Consider the following 22,115-nt stretch of genomic DNA (forward strand, 5'->3'; position numbering starts at 1 on the left):
CTTAGAGCTTCTGCTTAGAACCTTCTCCAGCTCCCTCTTTCTGCCTGGCTTCTTGCTACAGCTTTAAAGAAACAGTGCACCTATCCTCACAATCTTCTTGTCAAGGTAGAAGCCTATTGCTGTGGTACTGTGAAAGATTACAGTACCACTACCTGAACGGTACCTGTTCTTTGGATAAAGAAAGAACTTCACTCTCCGGGACTAGCAGTTGTTCACTAGCACTAAATACATTTTAAAGTAATAACATAGAAAGTGCATGTTCATGTGTATCTGTTTCATTTCCTCCAGGTGTCCCCACAAGCCATTATCTGTATTAGTTGGTGAGTATCATGAGTCTGATGAGATGGTGAGAATTTTCCAATCTAAGGGTCTAATCCTGCAAGTCCTTAGTTGGTGAAACTGTCATTGAGTCCTGTGGGAGTTTTGTGCATCTCGGGCTCACAGGATTGTATCCTAAATTAGATTAACAGTATGAATTAGACACAGTGCCTGACATACCACCAGACAATGGTCATATGTCAATGCAATGTAAAGGTTTTAATAATCCTCTCTGCTGGAGTGTTGATAAAGAAGGAAATCTTGAGGTGTTTGGATCCGGATTATGCTAGGAGTTTGGGTTATAAACTGAACTGGGTTTGGATTGGGTCATTTTAAATTCTTGAAAATCAGATGTTCGTGTGAGATTTTCAATGTCTTGGGCTAAAATTTGACAAAAATAACTTTTTTCATGATATTTCTGCCATGTTTAAACCAGAGCCAGAAAACACACGGTTGTAGTGGTGCGTTGGATCCGATCCCCATTCCACAAAATCCTATTGGATTTGGGTTCAGGGTGCCAGGTTTGGGCCTCGTTTAGTTTTAAGGAGGAATCTGAATGAAAAGAATATTGTCATTTGGTGCATTAAGAGAGGGTTAATTGAAACTAGAATTTGACCTTCCAGATGTCCTCTATTTTAGGAGCGCACACTAAAAGCATTTGCATCCAACCATTACTGAACTCTAGAGAGAGAGAACCAGGGTGCAGAATCGTGCAAAACCAAAGAGCCAAGGAAAATGACAAGGGAATCATTAGGTACAATTAAAGAGAAATCCCCCTCATATGAAATGAATACACATCCATGCCCTGGGTTGTGTTTCTTGAGACATTCAGATTGTTTGTAAAGTGCTTTGAGAGCCTCACATGAAAGGTGCTTTTCAGTGATCATGAGAAAGAAATGTCTATATTTTATTATTAATTTAAAAAATGAATCAGATGGATAATAAACCACCTAAAGCAGTGTAAGGAATGCAGAGCCTTGTTCTACATGGTATCGGTAATGTTGTAACCCTGTCTCAGGTCATTTGATCTTAGGTGAACAATACGCAAATGATCACCCTAGAAAGCTGATATACTAACATACAACACCCCAGGGGTATTCGCCCCTGTGTAATGGCCACTTTATGCTATCTATGCCCTTGGGAGGTGCAGAGCCCCTACAAAGGGGGGTGTTCTGGAGTGGTCCATGAATAGGTAGGGCCGGGCAGGAGGAGGTGTGGCCAGAGCATTCCTAGTTATTCTGAATTATTCCCTTTTACTCAAGGCCCACAGTGCCCATACTAGTTGCACAAGTTAAGGCAACTCTCAGATTGCAGGCTGTTTGGGGAAGGACCACATTTATCTCTCTGTCTGTATAGTGCTTAGCACAAAGTGGCCATAATCTTAATCAGAGAATCTGGGTGTCATAGTGAAATAATAATAATAATTAATAATGAATAAATAACATAGCAGCTTTTGTCCATGGATCACAAAATCCTATGTCTGATGTAAAACATTTTCATTAAAAGTTTGTGGCTAAATTGTTGCTGTTGTAGCACTGCGTCTTTAACACATCCTCCTGTTACTGTAAGAATTACATGGCTCAGTCTTTGCATTTATACTCTCTCAGTGACTTCCAGTGCTCTGTTTACAGGTGAAAAGATTATTTTTCCAGCTGTCAGCATCACTTAGTCACGCTGGGATCTGAAAATCAAGCTGAGCTCTCCCTGCCTCTCAATTCACCAGTGATCAAAAGTTTGCTGACAGAATCTAGGGCCAAATTCTGCACTCAGGTACACCACTGTAAAGATGGCCTAACTGCATCAGTGTCAATGGTTTTGTATCAGAGAGCAGAATCCAGCCGTTAGCTGAGAGTTGCATTGATGATGCATGAGGCAGAATAGAATCCATTTCATTCTCCTGTAGCTGTTTTGTTCTGCAGGACTAGCAGGAAGAGAAGCTTGTTTGTGTCAGTAAATAGCTAGAATTCAGATGCACAAGAAGAAATTGTAATGACTAAGAAGGTTTTTGCATGTTCTATTTTTACATGTTCACTTTTCTGACTTTAAAAATTTCCCTGCTTAGGCTAGATATGTGCCTATAGTTCCTCTTAATAAACCATAGTTAGAAACTACAGCTTAACATTTGTAAACAGTTTATTTTAAAAATTGATGACACCGCAGCCTACCTTTTGCTGATTAAAGCGTTTAAACTGTATTTTAGGGAACACAGTATTTTCTTGTAAACCTGATTTTCCCTTTTTCCCCTTCTTTTAGTTACAATGAGTGCAAAAGAAAGTAAAGTACATGCATTTGTGCGAGTCAAGCCAACAGCTAATTTTCCTCAAGACATGATCAAGTATGGGCCAGACAATAAGGTAAAGGAACAAGAGACATCAGGCGCATAATGGATCTAGACTCTGATTTAAGTTATGGTAGCAGAAATGAGGACTAACCCTGCTGCAGTTACACCAGGGATGAATTTGGCCCAATATCTCTTGTAGCACATCAACATTCTTCATCTCTGTCTTTTTAGAGCATAGATATTTACATCAGGAGAGATGTTAAGAAAGGTGTCGTCAATAACAAGCAGACTGATTGGTCCTTTAAACTGGATGGTGTTCTTCACAATGCCTCCCAGGATTCGGTTTATGATGCAGTAGCTAGGGACTTGGTATCCCAAGCTCTGGATGGCTATAATGGTAATTTTTTAATTGATATTTGTGTTATTTTAAGAAATAGTGGGGCTCCCCATCTGAGGATAAGATCCCTTGGATGTTACATTGGAGAAATGAATGAGTTCTACTGAATTTATTCTTTTGTTTTAAAACTTTTCTAGGCACTATAATGTGCTATGGGCAAACAGGAGCTGGTAAAACATACACCATGACAGGAGCAACTGAAAACTACAAGCATAGAGGAATCATACCCCGAGCTATACAGCAGGTACTGAAGTTTTGAATTAGAAAGGAGGGGAAGAAGGAGAAACTAGTACATCTGTCATATCATCTGTTGTCCTCTCAGTCCTGAGAAATTTGTTGACCACCCCAAACATGGGCTACAAGGTCATCACCAATCATTTTAACAGGAGATGGATATTTTATGGTCCTTAAAGAAGTTGTGGGACAATAAAAAAATCATTATGTTGCATCGTGATGTTCCATTGTAACACTGTGACCTTGTGCCGTGAGAGAGGTGACATTTCAATGCAATGAGATGACGTTGCATTGCGACATGCGGACATGTCATCCTGTTGCAACATAAACATGATGTCATGATGTGCAACTTTCTTAACCTCTCAAAAGGGCACTCTTTTGGGTGAAGATTCTTGTGTGCCTGCTCACAGAAGCACAGCTGAAAAGCAGAGTGAAGGGCTGACATAACCTACAGAAACCAAAGCTGGAAGGTGTTCTGCAACAGAACATTTTATTATTTGTTTCCAGTAGTGTACGGGGGTCCGGACTCACCCCTGCTGCACCTCCTGCTGGTCATCCAGGGAATTAGCTCACCAGTCTCTGGAGCGCCCTCTGCAGGCCGGTGATCTGCCTTGTCCTCTACTCTGGCCCCCATGTCCCTCCCAGGACCCTGGTGCCCCCTTGCTCTGGATGCTGCCCCCTGGCAATACCCAAACACTAGGTCTCCCCTCCCAGGGGAACCCCCACCCACTATCCCCACCTCACCTCAGGATAAGGCCACTGCCAGTCACCAACTAGCCCCCACTCTCTGGGGCAGACTGCAGTATAGGCCACTCATCATCAGCAAGGTTGGGTTTGGACCTGCTGCCTTGGCCTAGCCCTGGGCTGCCCTCTGCAACCCCCAGTACCCCTTGGCCTATTACCAGGCCACAGCCTGGGGCTATCTAATCTGGAGCTCCCCAGCCTTTCCCCAGCCCTGCTCCACTACAGATACCCTATGTCTAGCTCCCTACAGCCAGGCCCTTCTCTCTCTGAAGGCAGAGAGAGACTCAGAGTTTCTGGCTGCCCTGGCCTTTATAGGGCCAGCTGAAGCCTGATTGGGGCATGGCCCCAGCTGCAGCCACTTCCCCCAATCAGCTCAGCTTTCACTCTGCCTGCTCCCTGGGCTATCTCAGGCCCTTCCAGGCAGGAGCAGGTATCCACCCTGCTACAAGTAGCTACTGGGTTAGGTGTTTTCCGAGCATAAAAAAGAACTAATTCCTGCATCACAGAGCTGATCTCATTAGCTCATTGTTATACTGTCCTTAACTCCCGCCCGAGTAACTTCTTACTGGTTATATTCCTTGGTGTTAGTGTAAGTGCTGTTCATGCAATTAGAAAAAAGCAATTCAGCCAGCAAATGGAATGTTCTTTACTGTTTAGAGAAATCACAGAAAACTCTTGTTTTAGGCTTCCAACCCTTGACAGTGTCCCTTTAAAGGTATAATATTTTCAAAACCAGAATAATTTTGAAAATCTTATTAGAGCCGCTGCAGTCCTGCTGAGAGTGTGCCATATACTGACTGACTGATTTATAGTGATTCACATCCTGAAAAGCCACAAATTGATAGGAACCTTGTTTGTGAACTCAGACTGTCATTGACAAGCATATGATCTGTGCAGGTGTTCAGGGCAGTTGAAGAACACATCGATCAGTCCATCACTGTCCGAATGTCCTACCTGGAAATCTACAACGAGACTCTCTTCGACCTTCTCTCCACTATGCCTCATGACATGTCCGGTGACACTCACATGGCTGTAGTGGAGTACCCACAGGGTGTCTTTGTGAAGGGCTTATCTATGCATCCAGCCAGCCACGAGGAAGATGCTTTAAATCTCCTGTTTGAGGCAAGATAAAACAATGACTCACTATTATTTCTCATCCTTATTTTTTATGTTTATTTTTGCTGATTTAGCTGAGGAAAGGAAAGTTGTCTGGGGTTAGAGCAGAAGATGGGAAGTCATGGGTGAGATCCTCACTTCTTCTCCAGCCCCGGCATAAAACCCTGGTTCCTGCCAGGGAGGGTTCCCCTGGTGCAGATACTGTGGAAAACAGCATACGGCTGCTGTCCGAGAACCCCCTTGCAAGTCCTGGTATATTGGCAGTGCTGGGGTGAGGCTGGAGGTGGAAGAGGTGTGTCTGGGATGGGGCTGCAGCACACACTGCTGTGTTGATTCCAGGTAGCATTGTGGCCCATAGGGCAGGCCAGGGAGGCTGCTGTAACTTAGACAGGTCCCCAGGGTTGTCTAAATTATGCTGAGGGCCTCTCTAGCCCTAGAGCAGCCCAGGATTGGGAGTGCAAGCTGGCTTGTTTCCAGTGCGCTGGTGATCACATTTAGGAAGTCAACGACCAGCTTAAGCAGAGTGCAAAGGACAGTCTGTAAGGTATCCTAATAAGCAGAACCACTGTCTGAACTGTGTTGTCTTTCCTTTTTGAAAAAAATGCTTGCCAGCTGTCCTGGCTGAGTCAACACTCTCCCATACCAAGCGAAGACACCTACCATTGACACTTTCTACAGATCAATGGGGCTGTCATGGCATGCCTACATCTAGTCAGTCATACAGAGGGGACACTCAGATAGCTGGGTAGGTGAAACTAGGAGGCATACATACATCTGCACCAATTTCGCACATAGCTCCCTATGTAGAAAGCATGTTTCACCAATAACTGACAAGCCCTTTTAAACCCTTCCTTTTTTTGCTTTCTGATTGCTGAGCCTATGTTCAGGTGTTCTGAAAAAGCTCACGTTGGGTTACTAGTAACAACCATTCTTGATTTCTAGAACGGGAGACATATCATAGAATATCAGGGTGGGAAGGGACCTCAGGAGGTCATCTAGTCCCACCCCCTGCTCAAAGCCGGACCAATCCCCAGACAGATTTTTGCCCCAGATCCCTAAGTGGCCCCCTCAAGGATTGAACTCACAACGCTGGGTTTAGCAGGCCAGTACTCAAACCACTGAACAAGACCTGGGAGTCAGGAGAAATGCCAGAGCAGTTTTTGGAGATAACTAGGCACATAGACATCAAAATGATCTAAACAGCACCACAGTAATTTGTGTCTGCAAATTGTGGGTACAAGACGGGAGACTGAGTTTTGAAAAATTTGTCCTTTGATCTCTGTGCTTCCATTTCCTCATCTGTAAAAGAGGGATAAGAACGACAAAGAGTCCTGTGGCACCTTATAGACTAACAGAAGTATTGGAGCATAAGCTTTTGTGGGTGAATACCCACTTCGTCTGATGCTGCGTCTGACGAAGTGGGTATTCACCCACGAAAGGTTATGCTCCAATACTTCTGTTAGTCTATAAAGTGCCACAGGTCTCTTCGTCACTTTTTACAGATCCAGACTAACACGGCTACCCCTCTGATACTTGAGGGATAAGAACATTTCTCTAAAGACACCAACTTGACTGGGTTCCTGTTTTGGGATCTCGACTCCTTACCATGAGGCAGGGAAGAACTCCTCTAGTTCTCAAAGGCTTTGAGACACAAGCAGGCCGGCCGCCTTTTGAGACCCACTACAGGTGCCTTAGTGGTGCCCTCTAGAACTTCAGTTCCTTTCTCACCATGCTCCACTGTGACGCTCCCTGTCAGCCATCACAGACAGTCATAGCATCATTTTCAGTGACTGATTCATTTTCTTGTGGTCCCTTCCTATCCTATAAGTAATCTTGGGTGTCTATTACATTTAGGGGAGATCTTTGCCTCATGCTTATCAAGGAACGGAAGCAGGCATGGACGCACTAAGTCTTGCCTGCCTGTTCCTCAAAGGGCCACATTTTTTGAGGGTTAGGGGAGCTCTGGCCCCTTTCACACTAGGAACCTGAGCCCCAAGGATGGGAATCCAGTTAATATGGAATGTTCAGAGAAGCAATATGACAGATAAGTAGTGATCCCTTACCTGTCTTCATGAGTGGAATATTTGTAATGTGCTTCGAGAGCCATGCTAGAAATGCCTACCATAGACAGATGTTGGGAGCGCCTCAAATAGAAGGCTGTGGATAAGTGACCAATTTTATTATTATCTCTACCTATTGAAGATACAAGCATTGTTTATTTAACTGTGACTTCAATAGTCTTCCTTTCACATTTATTCTACTAGTATTTATTTTATTTTTTAATAAAAATAATGTTCTCTATTTTGACTTCATTTTCAGGGTGAGACCAACAGAATAATAGGTGAACATACTCTGAATAAAAATTCATCCAGGTCCCATTGCATATTCACTATCTATATTGAGGTAAGTCTGCTGGCAGGTTTCCTGGGGGCTCAGAAATCTAGGGGTCTTTAGAATTTAAATGTGTACTCTACTTCAGTTGTGTGTAATGTTAAATACAAATTTTTTCCCAGTCTCATTCCAGAATTTTGTCAGATGCCAAATACACTGCTTCAAAAATTAACCTAGTGGATCTGGCAGGTTCAGAGAGACTGGGGAAGACTGGGGTAAGCAGATGGGAAAAAATGTTTGCTCTCTAAGAGATGGGTCCAGTTGTTAAAGTGATGCCTGTGGAGTCAGAGAACTTTCCCACTACAGTTAATGGAAACAGCAAAACTCAATTCCCTTTATGTCACATTGAACATTTACCTCTAAAGGAGGCTGATAGTGAATATAATTTATATTTCTGCTTTAGCCAACGGAATTTTATTCTAGCTTGTTTCTGGGAATCTGGTGTCAGGACGAGAAGGGGCTTGATGCTGGTGTTAGATATACTCTTCAGTTGTTAATCCTTAAGTATGTGTCAGCAACCCCTTACCACAGTTGCACAAGAGGAGCTGAAGATTTTTCAGAATCTATGCTTGACACAAGAATCAACCCCCTGGTCAGTAGATAGGAGGAACCATGACAAATCTCAACCCCATGAAAGCATCAGAGGAGCTCAGTTATCTTCAGTAGCTGTAATGTCTTTTTATCAAGTCCAAATGTGCAAAACTCCATCCTCCAGGCAACTCTCTCCTGCTCGATCATTCCTTCCAACAATGCCATTGCTCAGTCTAGGCAAGAGCCTGAGCCATCCGCCTTATGGGGAACTCTTTGTAATTCAGCTTCATTCTGCAACTGCACTGAAAGCAGAAATCCTTCTGCCTCTGGTGATACTATGGAGACTGATGCAATCGCCTTTCTGGAAGAATAGGGAACAACTTAAACCTTCAGTGCTCCCCTGTGATATATTATATTGTGTTGAGCAAGTAATCCCCGGGCAGCCTTGTGACAAAGGGAGGATTTCCCCTTTCAGAACTAGGAAAGCCAATATTCTGGCAGACTTGTTATTGCCAAATCACAGCCCTGAAGAACTTTCTCTCAAATTGCAGAAAGCCCTTCAGGATCTAGAATCTCATAGTTAGTCTGTGTTGGACTCATCATCTCATTTATCCTCCACTTCAATCAGAGCTGTAAGCCCAGTGAGGGACACACTCTTTTGCAGTTCACCCAGAAAGATGCATGTGGAAACTTTTTGCCTTTTGGTCTTTCTTGCAGTCCGAGGGGCAGGTTCTGAAAGAAGCCACATATATCAACAAATCTTTGTCATTCCTTGAGCAAGCTATCATTGCACTGGCTGATCGTAAGAGGGACCACGTCCCCTTCCGGCAGAGCAAGCTCACCCATGCCCTTAAGGATTCATTAGGTAAGGACCTGGAATCGGAATAGAGGGACGAGAAAATACCTTGGTTTCGGTTCTCATGAGGAGATCAAGCCACAACCAAACACGCTCAGTCAATCTGATGGCTTGTCTACACAGTGATTTAATGCGTGGCCAACCAGAGTGTGAATCTACAGCGCACTAGCTTGCTGTGCACTAACTGGCCCTGTGGACCCTGTTATAACACACTAAAAGTTCCATCGTGCACTTTGACCTCCTACCATTCCAAACAAGCTAAACCAAGGCAAAGTGATTTCCAAATCACTCACCATTTCAATGATGTGCACCCATGTCAAACAGCAGTATGTCAAAGCGCACTACTGAACTTACAGTGTGCTGTAGCATTGTCCACACGGCCAGTTAGTGCGTGGCAAGCTAGTGCACGATAGAGTCACGCCCTGGCTGGCCATGCGCTAAATCACTGTGGAGACAAGCCCTCAGTTAATAATCTAACATGAAAAATTAGCAGTGGTTTCTGTTTTTCTTACCCTAATGAAACATCAGGTATACGTACTGTGACAGACCCAGACCAGTGGGGTACAGGAGTCTGGTAGAGGGCAAATATACTGGTCACTGAATGAGTAGTTTTCTGTTCCCTGAGTGACCAGAGCAGGGGCTGCACTAGAGTAATCAGGAACCTGCTAGAACCAGTTAAGGCAGGCAGACTAATTAGGACACCTGGAGGCAATTAAGAAGAAGCTTCTAGAATCAATTAAGGCAGGCTAATCAGGGCACCTGGGTTTTAAAAAGGAGCTCACTTCAGTTTGTGGTGTGAGTGTGAGGAGCTGGGAGCAAGAGGTGCAAGGAGCTGAGAGTGAGAGGGTGTGCTGCTGGAGGACTGAGGAGCACAAGCGTTATCAGACACCAGGAGGAAGGTCCTGTGGTGAGAATAAGGAAGGTGTTTGGAGGAGGCCATGGGGAAGTAGCCCAGGGAGTTGTAGCTGTCACGCAGCTGTTACAGGAGGCACTATAGACAGCTGCAGTCCACAGGGCCCTGGGCTGGAACCCGGAGTAGAGGGCGGGCCCGGGTTCCCCCCAAACCTCCCAATTGACCTGGACTGTGGGTTCTTCCAGAGGGGAAAGTCTCTGGGCTGTTCCCCAACCCACATGGTGAATCTCTGAGGCAAGAAAATCCGCCAATAAGCGCAGGACCCACCAAGATAGAGGAGGAACTTTGTCACAGTACACACAAGCCTCATACTGATCAAGCCAGTAGAAACTTTACTAAACTTTTCTCAGCTGAGAATACTTTAAAAACACACCACAGTCCTTTCAAAGTTCTGATCCTGCAGGTGCTATCAACTCTCATTGAGTCCTGCAGGAGTTGAGGATGATCAGGACCTGGGCAAACATGATAAATGCAAAAACTGTATTACATCTGGAATCTGTAGGACAGGAATCCACTTCAACAACACTGTATAACACAGTCTGAATAGAGAAAGCAACTGAAGACAGGCTGTAGACGTTGGCAGTAAGGATCTGATATCATACAAATTTAGGGTGGAATTTCAAAGCTCTCAGCATTGGCCCAATCCTGCTCCTCCCTCTGATTTCATTGGATGAGAGGCCAACACTGAGTGCTTTTAAAATTCCATCTTTCAGCTTTTACCCCACTCCAACCATTTACAGTTTGCCTTGCCGCATACTTCACACTAACTCAGAAGGCTGGAGCCAGAATATTGGCTATTCCCTTAACTCGTTCCATACCACCATGCTTATGAACATTATCTTTCATGGTCACCACTGATAACCCTTCCTGTGTCCTTGGAGGAAAAATTACAAACTAGCTATGTTCATTGTAGTCGTGCTGTGTCTTTCATTCTTCACTCACTACAGAATGTAAAATTCTCCAGGAGGGAACCCAACACAGAGGAAGTCACATTCCTCCCCCTTGCTGTCTTTTTCAGGGGGAAACTGCAATACAGTCCTGGTGGCAAATATCTATGGTGAAGCTGCTCAGATAGAGGAGACTGTAAGTAGAGAAACAATGAGGAGTCCTTGTGGCACCTTAGAGACTAACAAATTTATTTGGACATAAGCTTTCGTGGGCTACAGCCCACTTCATCAGATGCATGGAGTGGAAAATACAGTAGCAGTTGTGTGTGTGTGTGTGTATATATATATATATATATATACACATAATACATGAAAAGATGGGAGTTGCCTAACCAAGTGGGGGGTCAGTTTTTGCTGATACAGACTAACATGGCTACCACTCTGAAACCTGTAAGTGGAGAGAGTTCCTTCAGAAATGATGTCCTTCATTTAAAGACATTTTGGTCCTGTCTGCGCTACAGTCAAAATCATGCTAGCAATAACCATGATTAAATTGTAGCATGCACAGCGCTGTAGTTTGAGGTCCAAGGGAAGTATGTCGAATTCAACAAAATCATTGACATTGCATCAAATGCAGCATGGAACTATATGGGGCTGGTTTTTCCAGTCTGCTAAGGCCACTTTGTGGCCACATAAGCCATCCATTGAGGATGCTAATCTTCCAAGGGGAAAATGAGACTCACCCAGATAAATACTCAAGGCCAAATTCAGCCTGGATCTAAGCATGCATAGTTTCGCTATGTATTATTATTATTTGTACCTTTCCAACAATGGGTGTGGAACTGTACAGCACACAGTGAAGTCAATAGTTATACTTAAGGCCCTGTTATAAACGGAGATCTTTTTTTGAAAATGCCCAGTAGTGCCACGCATGAAGTGTTGATTTTCATAGAATATGCCTGGCAGCCAAGTCCCTCGCGAAGTGCTGCAATTTTTCCAACGATGGGGAGGCAAAAGTGAGCATCTGTGCACGTCAGTCTTGTGCTCAGTGCAACTGGTAGTGCGCAGTAGCATCACCTTGGAGGAGCAGTGCGGGGGGGGGACCCATGTGAGGCACAGTAGCCAGCGCTGCCACCACTTGGAACACAAGCAGCTGTGGCCTCAGTGGGGAGGAAGAAATGGGCATTTGTGCTCTGGTGTTATGCTCAGTGTAATGCCTGGCACACGTCAGTGTCATGTCAGAGCAGCTGTTTGGGGGGACGTGGCAGCTGGTTTTATGTGAGGTACAGTAGCCAGTGCGTGACCACTTGGAACACGCCCTACAAGCCACACAGAGCACAAGACTGGCATGCACGGATGCCTGCTTCCACCTCCCCGCTGAGGCCGCGGTTGCTCATGTTCCAAATGGCAGTGGCGCTGGCTACTGTGCCTCTCCTCACATAAAGCTGGCTGCCGCGTCCCCCCGAACTGCTGCTCCAGTGTGACGCTGCCCCGCACTATGAGCCACACAATGCACAAGACCAACACGCAGATGCCTGCTTCCATCTCCCCGCTGTTGGAAAAATCGCGGTAATGGGCTAATTTTGTGATTTCCGCTCAGTCTGTGAAATTGTGATTTCCATAGGGCCTTAGCCATCCCACTTTACACCAGGGCTGAATTTGGTCCTTGGTAGCAACTACACAAACAATTTGGTATGCTAGTACCAGCAATAACCTCCTCATGGTGAGATCACTTAGGCTTTGGAATAATTCTCCACAGGAAGTTGGTGGTAGCCTCATTGCTTGAGTCATTTAAAATTGGGCCGAACAAAACACTACCATAAAGTATTGAAGGGAAGAATTCTGCAGTTTACCAGGGAAGGAGTTAACTAGCAGACATTTTTTGAAACTAAATGACCTATCATACAATCTTCTCTGCTATTGGATATCATTATTGTTATTTATTATTCGTGCTGCAGTGACACCTAGAGGCCCCAGTCCCATTGTACACACATATAACAGAAAGGACAGTCCCCACCCCGAAGAATTTACCATCTAAAGTCATCATCTAAAGATGAATAATCATCTAGAAGCAACCTACTCCTGGAATGGGGATAGTGTAGAATGGTGGCCTACAATGATATAGCTTTTCCATTTCTAGCTTCTGGGATCCTATAGTATTAAAATAGCAAAGGTTTTTGAGTCTGGTCTGGTGACCCAAACTTGTTTCCTGGTTGATAGGCAAACTGTAATGTTTTTCAGCTGTCCTCTCTCCGTTTTGCTACCAGAATGAAATGGGTCACAACGGAGCCAGCCATCAATGAGAAATACGACCCAGAGGTATGTATATTTTTGAAGGGAAATGGAAGGAAGGAGGTTCTCTTTTTCTCAGATCCAGGAAAAATTAAGACAACACTTCCCAAGCTTCGTCACCATGTGTATCACAGCTTAATAGAGAAACTGTCCCATGGACACCTTCCCTCCCACTGAGAGAATCATCTCCAGTCCTATCTGAGACCCTGCAGACCACCTCCTTTCCCACGGCTGGTCACACAACATCCCTGCAACAACTACAGCAATTATTCACATGGAAAAGTAACATTAGAAAAGTAATCAATATCTTTTAGCTTCTTTTAATGCACTTTAAAATAGGGAGGAGACTTGGCATTTTGTGTCCAACCAGTTCTCCTCAGACCACCAGCAAGTGCTCGATGAATTACTGGTGGTCCATGTACCACACTATGGGAACCACTGCTGCACAACACACGTGGCAGGAGAAAACCTTGCTGTACTGAACCGTCCGATTTCACGTGTCTGTCTACAGTAGGCGGAAGCAGAGAACCATATAGAGCAGCTTCCTCCAAGAGTTTTCAGACGAGGCTGTGGACTGTGCAACAAACTTTTCCTCTTCAGCTCCCTTTCTTTTGCTGCGTGATGAACTGAGTGGAAAAGAACTGAAATGCATTTAATGAGATTATTACATGTGGATGCTAAGTGGGAGCTTTGCAAAGGCACAAAGGGCAGTTTGGCAATTAATTCCCACTGAGTTTCAATGGGAATTGCCCCCTCAATAGCCAAAGCTTTAAAATATTCCAGATTAGGGAGACATGCAGGTCTCAAGTATGCTGTGTGAATCTGCTAGCATAATGCATTGCTGTTAAAGTCAGTGGCGAAACTGGCATTGCCTTCAGTGAAAGCAGCACTGGGGCTCTGTGCCTTCTGTTTTCAAAATAATGCCGTGTAATCCAGAAAGACCACAGTATGGGGGCATCAGATCGGTGAAGCACTGACTAGATAAACAGGTGGCTTTCCCTTGAAAGCTTAAAGTGACTTTACAGAGGGTGGCTCAAGACACAGCAAAGGAGGCTGCCTGCTAGAAGCTATACTAAGGCCAAGTGATTTCCAGATCACTTACTCACCATTTCAGTGCTGTAAGCCCAGCAGTGAATTCTCTGGGAGTTGGTACACAGCTGAGATTTTATTCAGCAGCCATAGGTGTAGTTTGACATCTATATTTGTGGGGGGCAGCTCCAGTCAAGCCAATGGGGAGGCAAATTCCACGCCTGCCTTAGGCTTGCAATTTGGGTGGGCAACACCTCCCCTGCCCCCCACCAAACTACGCCCATGCCAGCAGCCAATCTGAAGTGGCTTTGGACAGTTCTTTCTCTAGTAGCACTTGGTCACTTGGCATCTTTTTGTTTTCCTGCTAGCGGATGGTCAAGAATCTGGAGAAGGAGATTGTTCTTCTGAAGCAGGAACTAGCCATGCATGACAGCTTGGTAAGGAACAGGCTGCAGCCGTTAATTGCTGCCTATGCTTTCTCTCTAAGCCAACTTGCTGGGGATATTCGTGTGTGCTTTATCTTGATTTTAATTTATCTCTAGGATCAGTTATATCCATGCTTGTCAAGCTTTTGCTTTCCCACTGTGTCCCCAGTGGAGTCCTTTGAGTTTAGACAGAGTTCTGAGGGGCCCCACCAGTTTTCCCTCTTGTTCATTTCCCATTCCACAAGGTTCCATGTCATAGTCATTAACCCGCAGAGTCCTGGATGCCAGACAGTGTAGCCTTTCAAAACCCATCAGTGCCTGTCCTTAATTTGCTCAGAAGGGAGAGGCAGGGAGTGCACCACTCTCAGCCAACTCCAGAGTCCAGTGCCCAGCCAGTCTACAGGGTGGGAAGCAAAGTCTAAGAATTAAACCTGCCGTGGCAAGGCAGAGCACAGCCAGGTGACCGTCAGGCTAGCATTTGCCCAGCTTATTGTAAATTGTTGCAGTTCAGCTGTTCACCTTTTCATCCCTAGGTCAACCGTTCTCTGGTGAATTATGACCCTCTGAATGAAATCCAGATAGCAGAGATTAACTCTCAAGTCCGCAGGTACCTAGAAGGAGCCACAGATGATATTGATGTGAGTAGCTACCTAACTGACAACTTGCTCAGATGGTTATAGTTGGCTGGATTCCAGGCTCTTTCAGCTAGAGGGAATGAAATCAGTTTGTGGAGGAACTGAATTTAGAATTAAAGGTGGCACTAACTTCTTGAACACTTCCCTGTTATTTACAGGGAAACTCTGGACACCTGCCTTCTCCTCTCATTCTTATCTCCCCTTAAGTGAGTAGGAAGCTCTAGGAGGCTTCCACCCTGGCCTCAAACTCAGTGGGATGGTCTGCTTTGAACGTCCTTAAAAAGACAGTGTCAGAATTCTCCATCTGGGTAAAACTATGTCATAAGAACATAAGAACAACCATACTGGGTCAGACCAAAGGTCCATCTAGCCCAGTATCCTGTCTTCCAACAGTGGCCAATGCCAGGTGCCTCAGAGGGAATGAACAGAACAGGTAACCATCAAGTGATCCATCCCGTCATCCACTCCCAGCTTCTGGCAAAGAGATGTGTTCCCAAAGTATTGTTCAAAAAGTGTTCCACCTTTTTTTGGGAGAGGGGAACTTCTGGGGCACTACAGCCCCGTCTCTTTACTCTTTGCTTTTCTCCCACCCTCAAAGGTCCCAGAAAATTTTCCTGCAGCTGATGGGGGTTGAGGAGAGTTGGCATCTGTGGAATCCAGGGAGTCTTTTAGGGTCAGGGATGGTCAGCCTAAGTAGGAGATGGGAAGGACTGAGGAGTTTCTTATAGGGAAAGATGTCCTTAGTGGGGTCATGGAATCTTTTAGCGGGAATGATGCTTCTCTGGGAGTGGGGAGAATGTACTTCAAGACTTCCTAGAGAGGAAGGATGGTCCAGTGGTTAGGCCACTCGCCTAGGACTTGGGAGCTCTAAGTCCCAGACTCTATGTATGACCCTGTGTAAGTACCTTAAGCCCAGATCTGCAAAGGCATTTAAGCTCCTAACTTCTATTGATTGATCTGGGCCTTAGTCTGTAAAATGGGGATAATAGCACTGCATTAAAGCTTGTGAGGAGCTCAGATGCTCTGGCGCTGGGAACCAGATAAGTACTTTAGATAGACTCAGCAGCGTGTGAGTGAGGAGAGAGCTGCGTGGCCTGGAGGGTTGGAAGCTGCCTCCTGCGTAATGTTGTGTGTTACACTTTGGCTGATAATTGGCTAACGATTCCTGACCGCTGGGGTCCTACAGGATACCTGCACAGCTGGCACCTGCCTCAGCCTATCAGATAGATTCCTCTGTTCTTAAACAATGAGTGATGGTCAGAGCCACACGGGGCCTGATTTTCCTGGTGCAGGATACAGGGTTAAGTTATCTGTAGCCTGAGGCTAGAGAAGGGGGCCCTGGGATTCTATAGTATTTGAACCAGCCTTACAGAGCAAGTTTTTTAAACATTGCACAGTGAATGTGACCTGTCTCCCATTAGATCTTCAATGTACGGATTTCTTCCTCAGATAATGAACATCAGACAAATCCAAGAGGTATTTAACCAGTTCAAAGTGATTTTAAGGTAAGATGTTGTAGCCGGGGTATGTGCATTGGATAAGGAGATGTAGAAACTCTCCACCAAGCTTCTGTCTGTGACAGCACAGCACGGTGTCATGACACCGTTGGTGATGTCATTGTAGAATATGCAGAGAATAAGTTGTAGTTGTGAGACGCTCAGCCCAGCTCCTGATGGCTTGGTCAGGGGGAAGCTGCTGCTGGCTAACCCAGTGGCACCGATAGATCATGAGGCTGGTCCTTGGATGATGGGCTCCATGAATTGGTTAAGTGTGCTCTGGTGTCTGATGCTACAGTTACAAAAGTAACATGATGTCACTGCAGGAAGATTTGGGCTTTGAGGAGGGAAGTGGCAAGTCTGTGGTATGTCACCGGGGGGGGGGGGGGGGGGGGGCATTCCTGTTCCACAGGAATCCAAACTGGTCCAGATCCACGTGTTGGTGTTTTGCATAGATTTTGTGCCTTGGGGAATCCTTTTATGGGGTTAAAATAAAGCAAGAAGATCAGGTCTTCTCATGGTGGTTCCACCCTCCAGGGCTAAACTACTGTGGAGTCGTGTTATTTGGGCCATAAAAAAGGCTCCCTAAAGTATTTCAAAAGCTAGTGAAATGTATACGTGTCTTAAAAGAAGAGATTTTCAGGCCTAAGGGACAGCGTGGAAAAAAGGTGGGACGAAGAAAATAGAAGGAGGTCAGAACAGGTGCATGAAGGAGAGCGGCTTGGGAAGAATGCAGGAAGCAGGAGGGGGAGTAGGAGGAAAGGAGAGCAGAGGTAGACAGAGGGGTGATATTAGACACAGCTTTCTTTTGAAGTATGACACATTTACAAGTTTGGGGCTGTATGAAATTTTCCCTTGAGCACAATGAAAAGGGCGGTTATCTCTCCCCAGCCAACAGGAGCAGGAAGTGGAAGCCAGACTACGAAACAAATACACCCTGATAGACAAAGGTGACTTTGCAGCCATTACTGCTGCTCAGAAGGTAGGGCTCTGGGACTTGACCTTCTGCCTCAAATTCTTCCTACACTACTTGAGAGGAACCATTGAAATCCAAGGCCCTGAGCTACCATGGTGATGGGCATGACAGAAGAACAGAACTGCTACAAGTCAATAGAGCTGCACCAGTTTCCACCAGCAGAGAATCTAGCCCAGTATTTTAATAGGGTGCTTTATAAAATAGAGAAAAGGAAAATACATGAGAACTATTACATCAAAAATGCCTGCCTGCATGTCTGTCTGTTGTAAAATACTGGGCTAGATCCTCTGGCCCTGCTATGATCCCTTAGCACTGTTGGAGCTGCATAAAGGAGACGTACCCCACCCTAAAGGCAGATGTGGATTTCCTTATGTAGCTTAGGATGCAAGACATTTTTCACTATCAGCTTGTTTTTAGTTTGTCCTAACTTTCTGAAACTTTCACCTTCTGAGCGGATTACTTCCATGCTTCGACTATGCCTCAGTTTATTCACTTAATGGGTATAAGAATAATTATCTACCTTGCAGAGTTGTGGGGCTTAACTATAGGTGCTTTGAGATCCTTGGAAGAAAGGCACAATAGAAATGTGAAGTATTATCATAGCACAAAACTGCACAATCTCCAGGCAGACCCCATTCCAGGCTTTAATTTAAAGCTGATCTGGAAAACAGAAATGAAATGTGAGTTAAGCAGATTTCTGTGCTGAATGGGCCATTTAGCCATGCTGTTGAGACACTGACAGAAATCAGATTTTACTTATGAAATCCTCTTGCAAACTTCTCCTTCGTTGAATGAAGATAACCCAGAGTGCGTCATTCTCTGATATTATCAGTGACATCATGATTACAGTGAGATTTCTGGTATTTGTGAGGTGTCAGAATGAAGCATTCTGGGATATCATCAAAGAAACAGAAAATACAATAGGATTTAATAAAGGCGTGGGGAAGAAATTTTAAACGTTAATTTAAACCTGTTTCTGTGATGTAAGTCCCTACTTCCTCCAAACCTAGTTAGTGGGAGCACTCAGCACATGAATCTGAAAATAATTCCAAGGGCTTTTTTGCTTCTCAATTCACCTTTAAGATGATTTTTTCCACCAAGATGCCATGAGGTGAATCTGGATTTAGATTAAGGAATTGGACAGACTTACCCCTCTGAGCAGAGTATTTAGTTCTCACAAGCTGGACATCTGCAGGGGCTAATACTTCTGTATTCACATCTTCAGCCCCCTCTGTTTTCAGGCAGGCCTGGTTGATGCAGAGGGCCATCTAGTGGGGGAAGTGGACGGACAGGGCTTCGGGATTGGAGTTGCTCCTTTATCCAAACCCGGCGGGAAGAAAGTTAAAGCCAAGAAAGCCAAAGAGCAGCTTAGGTGAGTTGACATGTAAAACAGCGGTTCCCTCTCCTTTAGTCAGGTGTCTTTCTCCACTCATGAAAATCTTCCCTATGGCAGTGACATAACCAGGGATTTATGGGCTGCTTTACACCTACAGGGGTCAGTAGCTACCCAAGGGAGAAGGCTGTGGAGAAACAGCCCCAATAGCCCTCGTGATATTCTGTGCTTGTTTCAATGAGGAGGTCCCGGCCTACTAGGATTGGTGTTGATACATGGTTGTGGCCTGATCACAAAGACGACGGGCAGCGGGTGAAGCTTCCCCTTGGGGAGGCTAGACCCTGCCCCACCTCTTCTGGCCAAGGCCACGTCCCCACTCGCTGCTCTCAGCCCCTCCCCACAATGGCCCTGGCCCGGGTGGGTGCGAAGGGGGCTGAGAGCTCCGCCCTGGCCGAAGCTCCAAGCCCCGAGCCTCTCCTCCATTCTGCCCCTTCTGCCCACGGCCCCACCATGGCCCCACCATAACCCCACCCCATTCCGCCCCTTCCGTCGTGGCCCTGCCCCCATTCTACCCCCATTCTGCCTCTTCCCCCCAGGCCCTGCCCCCACTTGCTCCTTCCCTCCCTCCCTCCCCCCCGCTGCTGCCCAAAGAGCGGAAAAGCTCTGTGCCCCTGCCACAGCACCAGGGCCATAACAGGGAGTGAGAGTGCCTCTTTCCCTGTGGCTGTGGCAGGGGGAGATTTTTCTGGGGGCCTCAAATCCACTACTGCCCCACTGGTGGCATGAGATTTGAGCCTCCATTACGTACCGCCCATGACAAAGACCAAACCTGCCCCTCAGAATGTGTCTTTGCACAGTCAGCATCAGACTCAAATCCGTTTGGTTTTGTGGAAGTCTGGTATGTGCAGGATTTACTGCAAACGGCTACTCATGTTTATTACGAGTAGCACCTAAGGACAAACCAAGAATGGGGCCCCATTGTGCTAGGTGCTGTACAGACACAGAGTAGTAGATAGTCCCTCCCCCCAGGCAGGCATAGGATGGGGAAGGGATAGAACACACCAGCAGAGTGACTAATGTGATGGCAGCACATGGCATGTTAGTGCCATGATTTTGTTGTTGGGTGGGTTTAGTTAGAAGGGGATCAGCAAAATGGAAAGGGAAGTGGGATGAGAAGGACGGGGGGAGGAGGAGAGAGTAAGAGGAGCAGATGTGGAGTGAACCTGAGCTAAAGAGACTAGAGGGAGGGTTGGCGCAAACAGCCCATCAGCACAGGGCAGAGAAAGTCCTGTCAGAACAGTAAAATGTTCTCTGAATGTCCAGAGGCCCCTGTTCTAGCTGCTTCTGCTCCTGCTGGCTGGAGTCTCTGGCTGGTTTCTCCTTGCAGTTGTTCCCCAAGACCGCATGGGGGAAGGAGGCACCACCTCAGTCCTAGTACCCCTGAGTGGGGGGCATCTCCCCTGCACGTTTCTGGGTCCAGGAGGGGTGCTGGGGTGTGCTGCCGTGGTTGATGCCCGAGTGCTTCTCCACACTAACATGCAGCTTCCATTGTCATCTCTTACATCTCACACTGGGTGTCCCTTGCTGAACAGACTCCCGGAGGCCAGTTTAAGGAGACTCTCCACTTTTCTTCCTTAAACTGGACTGGGGGCTAAGCCAGGTCTTCTGGACTCTGCTACGGGGCTCCATTGAGGGTGGATAGGGGTCCACTGCCTGCTGCTTGCTCCAAGCAGACACTTGTATATTCAGTCTCTTAATGTGCCCTAGCCAAGTCAGTGTAACCTGTGCATGCGAATGGACTTCTCGGGAACCTTCACAAGAAGTTGATCCTGCGTGTGCTGCTATTCCTACAGATTTTATATTCAGGGAGGTCCCTCTAGGTTTGCAAGCAGGGAGCTGTGACAATAGAGACAATGGCTCCTGCCCCATTGAAGTTGGCAGAACTTTCACTGTTAACTTCAGAGGAGCAGGCTCAGACCTCCAGTTCTTGAATCAGAACTGGTTTCTGCAGTGTAGTTTTAGTATCAGTGTTTTGTCATATGCTGGAAATTAACCATTTCTTTCCTCTTAGCCCCACTACCAGGAAGGAAGGATTAGGAAGCCCTGTTTTGGGGAAAGATCTGGATTCTGTTTCCCCATCAAGGAGTGTGCTGGTAACTTCCGCAAAGGATTTGGATGTGAAGGAGGGACTAATACGGGAGCAGGATGCAGCTAGTATTGAAACACATCGCTCGGAGTCAGTGCCCAAGGAGGAGTCCCACCGACCGAGGTAACCTTTCACCTTAATGAGGCACTTTCCATTTGCAAAGCTAAACAGGTGGGGTCATTCAGGGTGCAAAGCCAAACAGAGTGCCCAGACGCTGAGCTGGGTCTGAGGAGGCTCGGTCTGTGATGGGGGCAGAGGGGACAGGGCCAAGGCTGAGGAAGTAGTTTCCGTTGAGCAAAAGGGACGCGTAGTGTTAGCTGTCCTCACTCCATGGTATTTTGGCCTAGGTTTCCTGCTCTTACACCTTGCTGTTTGCAGTGGTACTGTAATGGGGCACCATGCACATACATGGGAGTGGCTCGTGTGTGCATTTCAGTGCAGTAATACATCAGTGTGGTGTGTCTCCTGATTTTGGTTCTCTTGGATTTGGCATTCCTGTCACTTGCCACCTGGGGATTGCCATTGCATCCCCACTCTGGGTCCAGCTCCCACTAGCTTTGAAGTGAGCTGCTGGGTAAATTCCAGCCATTGCACCCGGCATCCGCCCTGCTTCTGCTCTCTGCTGTCGAAAACACGTCCCTGCTGCCAGCAAAGGAAGCCGTCCCATTAGACATGGTTTTCAGTAAGCGGTAGCAGCCCTAACATTTTCTTCTGAACTACTAAAATGTTATCATTGCTCAGTAACAGAGCTGGTGCTGCTCTGGGGCTTTACATTCGCAAACGCTTAACACACATTAACTAATTAAGCCTCACATCCCCCTTATGAGGTAAGGCTGTATTATCACCATTCTCATGGTGGGGATATGAAGGCTTGACCAAGATCGGGCAGGATGCCATCTGACAGGCATCTGTCTAGTTTTGTCGCGATTTCTAGGGGATCAATACAGGGTAGGCTCCTTTAAGGTAAGAGATGAATGACTTGCCTGTGTCAGAAGAGTTCTCTGAAGGTGAACCATTATTTCTATGGATTCACACTCCTCACCCCTCTTGTAGGTTCGCGCAAGAGTCTGGCTCCCTAGGGGATTCCCGTGGGAGGTTAGCCCAAGGGCGTGGCT

The 22,115-nt window shown here is 46.2% G+C and overlaps 1 protein-coding gene across 1 annotated transcript in view; it reads left to right on the forward strand.

Annotated features, from left to right (window-relative positions):
• Positions 1 to 256: 256 nt before the first annotated feature.
• The window catches only part of LOC112109595 (kinesin-like protein KIF9), a gene marked incomplete at its 3' end in the record, with an annotated part of 22,800 nt that continues 941 nt past the window's right edge, over positions 257 to 22,115 (forward strand). The window contains exons 1-16 of the mRNA XM_029914077.1: positions 257 to 320; positions 2,572 to 2,672; positions 2,831 to 2,996; positions 3,134 to 3,240; positions 4,872 to 5,096; positions 7,410 to 7,493; positions 7,604 to 7,696; positions 8,730 to 8,877; positions 10,800 to 10,864; positions 12,910 to 12,987; positions 14,358 to 14,426; positions 14,948 to 15,052; positions 16,499 to 16,554; positions 17,437 to 17,527; positions 18,763 to 18,893; positions 20,926 to 21,123. Of these exons, the coding sequence (XP_029769937.1) occupies positions 257 to 320; positions 2,572 to 2,672; positions 2,831 to 2,996; positions 3,134 to 3,240; positions 4,872 to 5,096; positions 7,410 to 7,493; positions 7,604 to 7,696; positions 8,730 to 8,877; positions 10,800 to 10,864; positions 12,910 to 12,987; positions 14,358 to 14,426; positions 14,948 to 15,052; positions 16,499 to 16,554; positions 17,437 to 17,527; positions 18,763 to 18,893; positions 20,926 to 21,123 (1,781 nt within the window). The remainder of the gene's footprint in view (positions 321 to 2,571; positions 2,673 to 2,830; positions 2,997 to 3,133; positions 3,241 to 4,871; positions 5,097 to 7,409; positions 7,494 to 7,603; positions 7,697 to 8,729; positions 8,878 to 10,799; positions 10,865 to 12,909; positions 12,988 to 14,357; positions 14,427 to 14,947; positions 15,053 to 16,498; positions 16,555 to 17,436; positions 17,528 to 18,762; positions 18,894 to 20,925; positions 21,124 to 22,115) is intronic.

Source organism: Terrapene carolina, unplaced genomic scaffold (genome assembly GCF_002925995.2).
Source record: "Terrapene carolina triunguis isolate 2854851 unplaced genomic scaffold, T_m_triunguis-2.0 Scaffold30022, whole genome shotgun sequence".
Classification (NCBI taxonomy): Eukaryota; Metazoa; Chordata; order Testudines; family Emydidae; genus Terrapene; species Terrapene triunguis.